General features: G+C 37.1%; 1 protein-coding gene across 1 annotated transcript in view; it reads right to left on the reverse strand.

The window, feature by feature from the left end:
* Positions 1-1,581, reverse strand: part of LOC107084227 (receptor activity-modifying protein 1-like) — a 12,925-nt gene extending 11,344 nt beyond the window's left edge. The window contains exon 1 of the mRNA XM_015373958.1: positions 1,381-1,581. Coding sequence (XP_015229444.1) covers positions 1,381-1,447 — 67 coding nt within the window. The 5' untranslated portion in view covers positions 1,448-1,581. The remainder of the gene's footprint in view (positions 1-1,380) is intronic.
* Positions 1,582-6,483: the final 4,902 nt, after the last annotated feature.

A 6,483-nucleotide genomic window follows, 5' to 3' on the forward strand; every position in this document is an offset into this window, starting at 1 on the left:
GGCAGTAAATTCCATGCTTTCATACCTCTATACATAACAGTTCTTATTAAGGCATTTAACTTTACTTTAGGCAAACTAAAGTTTCCTTCAGTTGCATGTCTAGTCATGTATTTGTGATTCTCCGAACTAAAAGTAAGGTTTGTAAATAAAATATACAGTGTTTTTAATATTAATGTACATATTGACTTTCTGATCAATGTCAGAACGTCCACTTAAAATGCGTAAACATTTATAGATATACAAGACTTCATAATTCTTAGTTTTATCATTTTGTTTTTTTACTCTCCAAAGTTCAGTTTCTGCTGCAAAAATTTAATTTAGAAAATATATTATTACAGCTAGGAGTGTGATTTTCATGAGGAGGAATCTTACGTTAGTGATCTACAAATGGAACAACAGGGAGGAGGGCTTTTAATAAAGGTCAAAACTGCCACTTTATATAAACTCACGCATTAACTCGAGCAACAGTTTTCTTCTTTGCCAAGAACATTTTGAAGGATGATGATTCTGTTTTATCCTTCAGTTGGATGTCAAAACAGAGTACATGTTTGTTGCACAGCAAAGAACAAAAATGATTAAAGCATGGAGGTGGGAGTGTCATGGTGTGGTGGGACACTTTGACGCAGCTTAATATTGTTCTACAATCTACTATTAATTATATGACAAGCTTAAATCAGAGAGGGAATGAGACCATAGATGCTACAATGAAACATAATGGTAAAGAAAATGTGTTGAGAATGGAAAATAAGAAACTCTTTCCAGACCAGTGTTCTGTTAGATCAGCATACCTCGTCAGACCAGCATACCTATCAATACCAGTCAATATGCATTCACAAGACGTCAGATTTGCGTTTATCCCTTTAGTTTTCTACAAAAAATATACTTTTAAGTACCTCGGTGGGCATGTATCCCTTTAGTCATGTACAAAAAAAAACAAAAATTCAAGGTCAGATCACAATATGTGTCAAAAAACACCAGAAAGTAAGTACTTACATCGTTTTTTTGTACATGACTAAAGGGATATATGCCCATTATGGTAGATTAAAGTGTATTTTTCGTACAAAACTAAAGGGATAAACGTTATTGACTATAGGTATGCTGGTCTGACAGGATATGCTCATCTGACCAAAAGGGGTAGAAGACGCAAGAAACCCCTGAAACGTCATTTCAGACAACAGACATTATAAGCAATGTTATTGTCAACTTTTTTCTTTCTGTTCCCTGGAACATTTTAGCTTGCATTATTCCTTATCATCCTCACCTCCTTTTCAATGCTTCGCCCTCTCTTTTCATGCTGGCTCTACTTTTTTTTTTTTTTTTTTTTCTCTCCTAGCTCTAGATGCAATACCACAGATCAATAATAAAAAGAAGAGAACTCACCTGCCAGCAGCAGCAGCAGCAGCAGACCCACTCTGAGGAGCTGAGCCATGCTTGAAACCAACTTCATCTCCCTCACTAGCTACAGATCAGAAACATGGGCCTCATTCTCAACTAAAGCCGTCTATTCTGGACGGACAGAGCTGCGTGGAGGGGCAGATCTCATGGAGTAAGCCAGTCCCCAGTCCACTCCCCACAGTCTGACCAGAGTGTGTCATCTGAGCCCCCTGAGTCCCACACAGGGGACAAAACAAAGTCAGGATCCAAAATTAGAGCCTGGGCATTGTGAGGGCAGGAGGTCATCATGGAAAAGATCAGGATCGCTGACACAATGTAAAAACCAGCATTGTGTCTAAAGGTGCCACTGTGCACATTTTATTATCTTTTAAAATTTTTATTTTTATTATCAGGAACTATAAATCCAATGAGACACATTTTATTCCTCTCCTTTTAATGTCAGAAAGAACATTTCGAAGACATGTTAGTACCCTGACAAGAAGAAATTCTGAAAAAATAGAGAAAAAAAACATTAAAATAAAATGAATCGGACAAAATAAAGCATACCATAACTACCGTTATAATAAATAAAAATCAAATACATAAAGGTCATCAAACAGCAACAAATAATAGTGTTTGTAAAACTAAGAAGTTCTCTCTCCAAAACTATTTGCACAGCAAAAACTAAGAAATAAAAAGCATCTGAAATGCATCAATTTACTCAAATGACCACTATTAATATGATATGAATACTGTTAAATAACCACACAAAATGAACAAAAACTTTAAAATCGACCAATTTTCGACTGTGTCCGCTAGAGGGCAGCATAGGATATAATATAAACCTGTGTGTCTCATCGATTCCACAGTTCATTCCTAACCCTTGGACTGTGAATTCCTTTAGTTTAGTTAATGTGTCTGTTTTTATTTGTATTTACAGATTTTCAAGTCATATATACGACAAATAATACATTTAGTTTTTTTTTTTACTAAATCTTTTTGAAATTACAGTTTTATATATTTTTTTAGTACATTGTATATGAATTTATGTGTTTATTAGGGATATATTAACCGGGTTGGTATTTTTTATTTTATTTTTTTTATTATTTAATATGGCTATGATGTATTTAGTAGATCTGATTATAGCAGCTAGGGAAACGTGGATCCCATCGGGGAACCAAAACAAAACCAGCTCCATGCAGGTTAAGTGACGGTCGCAGTAAGGTCTATTAACCAATCAGAAGGCGCGAAGACGCAGACGCGCTTCATTAGGATGAGCGTGTATGACGTGATTGGCTGAGAGATGTGTTGATCAGGCAAAAAAAATAAATAAATAAATAAAAGGCGTGAGCAGAGCGCCCCACCACGTCCAACCCATCCTAATGTGCGCCCCTCCGCCCCCCTCCTCCTCCCCTCCCCTCCCCTCTCCAATCCAGGCACCGGCGCAATGGCAGTGCGGGGAGTAAATGGCTCAGAGTGTCCGCGGCGGAAAGCGACCTAAACAGCGGACTGGGAGCCAACAAACAAAAACAACAACAAAGCAGGAAGGCGTCCAAAAAAAACAAAAAAAAAACTTTTGTCCCCCAACACTTTCAATATCCCTCTTTCTTCATTTGGGCTGTTTGTTTCTTCAGTGATAGTGCGTGAAAACATTGAGGACATCTTAATTGGACATGTGAGTTTATACGGGAGTTATTAAGACAAGAAGGCTGTTTTTTCTTTTTTTTTTTTTTCTTTCTTCTTTTTGGATCAAAGATGAAGTTCCAGGCGTGCGTCTTAGTCACTTTGTTGGTGATCCGCTGGAGTGAGGCGCAGTCAGGTGAGTCCCTGGATGCATGCATGGATTGGTGTCTGGATGCGCGGCTCCTTACAGCGCATCAAACTGAAGTTCTCAGCAGAATCATCGAGATCCTCTCACACCTGCAGTGAAGCGTTTTTACGCTGCGTAAAACTATCTCCCTCTGCTCCACTAAAAAAAAAAAGGAAATATCCACTCATATTATCTTGTGTTTCTTTACAGTATGGATTCATTTGTATCCATTTTTGATCTATTTATGACATCGCAGTGAGCGGAGATTTGTAAAGATTTAATCCCAGAGCCTCAGTGGGGATAATTCAGACAGAGCAACAAGAAGTCACACGGCTTTCATCATCAGGACCCCCTGCTGTTGGGGTCCCTGGGCTGAGATGCGCTTTAATGTTCCTGAACTGGCGCTTAAAAGTGAATTCATCCCGAAGTTACTGGTGTTTGTATTCCACGCTGTACATTCCTTGATGTTTGATCTCTCACTGTTGTTTTTTAGTGGTGCATTCATCTTTTTTTTAAAAGTGCTGTTTTTGTCGAAAAATTGAAACAGATGTCTTTGATTGTAAAATTCAGACCATGCTTACTTTCTATCATTGAATCATTCATAGGTGGCAATAAAACCAAGATCTAAGGCATGCCCTTTAAAATATTTCCTCCACTACAGATCACTCAGCTGACATAAAAAGTTGATGAAACTTTATCAAAATAAATAACTGAACTATGCATACTTTCTATTGCAGGTAGTGATTGGGTTACTTTGTCCTGATATATGCACCATTTGTATGCATGTTTGACTTTAAATTAACTGATATAACTACAAGTTTATTTTTCAACTCATATTAGGAAGAAAAGCTGCATAAGTTACCATAGGAACGGTGCATCCTTTCTATCTCATGTCAATCTGAGTAAGAACAAAGAGCTTTAAAGAAGTAAGAGCATCCATAAGTAGTTTTTTTCCTTTTTGCCATGGTCCAGATAGAATGAATTACCACAGGACAAGTGCATCCCAGTTAAGGCTTCTCACAAGTTCAATGCTGTCTACTTTCTACATTAGCTTAACCAAAAAAGATTACAAGGAAGTTATATAGATAAAAAAGTTTTGAACCATGCCTTTATTTGAAGTATCGTTTAGCTTTTAATTGTATGAAGTGGCGCCGTCTATAGAGAAAAAAGGACCATGCATAGTTTCTAGGCCTTTTTAGCATCCAGATAGGATCAGTTTGTGTTTTAAAAAAATGAGAATAAGTACACTTTTCTTTTGCCTTTTTACAACTGGAACTTTCCTAGGAAATTTCCTACATAGGTCCACATGTGACATAGCTTTGATCATTGTCTGATTTTTCATTGGTTTTTCACCAAAAGCAATCTACTAAAATAAAAGATTTTGACTGCTAAAGTGGAGTAAACGCAACTTGAACGATGGGTACTTTCTGTAGCGCAGTTATTTTTTTTTGCGCTAATTTATGCATTATATTGATAGATAAAATTTGAAATAGTAGCTGTAAAAGTTACAAACAAAAACGCTGCATCCTTTCTAACTTGTGTCAATCTGGATGAGACGTTTTTTTCATGAAGAAACACCATAAATAGCTTAAAAGAAACACAGAACATGTAACCGTTTTTTTGGCAGATGGAATAAATTACAACGGTGAATAGTGAAACAGCAAAAGTACATCACAGTTAAGGCTTCTCAAAAGTTGAATATTGTTTACTTTCTACATCAGCCTAGCATGTAAAGCTAGGGTAATATAGATAGCCAAAGTTTTGATGCGTGCCTTAAATTGAATTAATGTTTAGTATTAAACTTCAGGAAGTGCACTTCACATATATACTGAAAAAAACTGAGCAATTAACTCTTTCTAGCTCTGGTCCAGATAGGATCAGTTTGTTATTTAAAATAAGAATAAGCACATCTCTTTTTGGTAACTCACAACCCGAAAATTCTCACTTTTCTACTTGGATCTACATTTATTGAAAAAAATCTTAGTTTTTTTATAGACTTTGACTGCTGAAGTGGGGAAGACACAATTTGATCCATGCATACTTTCTACCACTGGTCCAAATTGATAATCAGTTCTCTAATGGGAAAATAAAACAGTAAAAGCATCATCTTAGTCTTACTTTAGACTGATGTTTACAAAAGTATTTGAATGTTCAGTAACAAATTGACTGGGTGATACTTTCTTGCTCTATTTTTCTGAGATCTAAGTGGATATGAGGTTTCTTCAATACATTTTAAAACAACTGCTTTATGAGTGTCCTACCTCTTGTCACAATCTCATGAAGGCCTGACAATTGGAAAAACTGTAAAATTATAGAAAAATCTCCATCAACACTTTTTAGCAGACTTCCAAATAATGTCAGTTTATAATTGTTTGGTATAAAGCACCACAGTTTTCATACCTATCTCACTAAATGACTGTTGGAAATACTAAAGACCAGTAAAAATGGTCAAAAAGTCACGCGCTGAAACTTGCTTACCTTCTTGACTGCATCGTATGACATAACAGTACATTATGGTTCTTTGATCTTTGAACTGGCTTAACCACTATCACTGACAGCAGAACTGGAGGAAAGTGCTAAAAGAAAGCTCTAAAGAATGCACTTTTTTTTTTAAAATGACGCATACATTCAATTCCAGCTTTGGTTCCATCCAGACACAAACATATACCCTCTCACACTCTGGGTGCTTACTCTGGTGTGGATCTTGTATTGTCACGAGCTGAATGGAGCCTATTAAAAAGGAGTGGATGGATGCATGGATAGATGGGAGCAGGGCAGGCATGAATGTTTGTGTGGGGGGTAGAGAAAAAAATGGCACCCTTTTCACTTTTATTTATTCCTCATGCGAACGCTCTCATCCAAGATATTTGTGATGCAAATTTAACCCAAGAATCTGAGCTATGCCTCGTGGGAAGTTCATTGAATGTCTACGTATGTGTGTGTGTGGGGGGGTGTTTGTTGGTGTTTGCTTCTCTCTTTCATTTACTCTCCATCTCATCATCATCATCGAATCCTACCCAGCATCATATTCTTTGTGTTTACCCACATGACAGTCCAACTGAAGCCCGTGTTTGAGCTGTTTCTTTCTTCCTGTGATTGAAACTGTCTGTACTCTCCTGCAGCGAGACAAATGTCTGTAGAATTCCTGCCAGTCAGCTCCAACAGACTGTGTGTATATTAAACAGGGTGTGATGTGGCATTTTGGCACACGTTGCCAAATGTGCCATGCAAGGTGATTGATTTCTAGTTTCTCGTCGGATCCTGACCAGCTGCTGGGTAAGGATAATCTTAATTTTATC

The sequence above is a fragment of the Cyprinodon variegatus genome, unplaced genomic scaffold (genome assembly GCF_000732505.1).
Source record: "Cyprinodon variegatus isolate N-32 unplaced genomic scaffold, C_variegatus-1.0 Scaffold95, whole genome shotgun sequence".
NCBI lineage: Eukaryota > Metazoa > Chordata > Actinopteri > Cyprinodontiformes > Cyprinodontidae > Cyprinodon > Cyprinodon variegatus.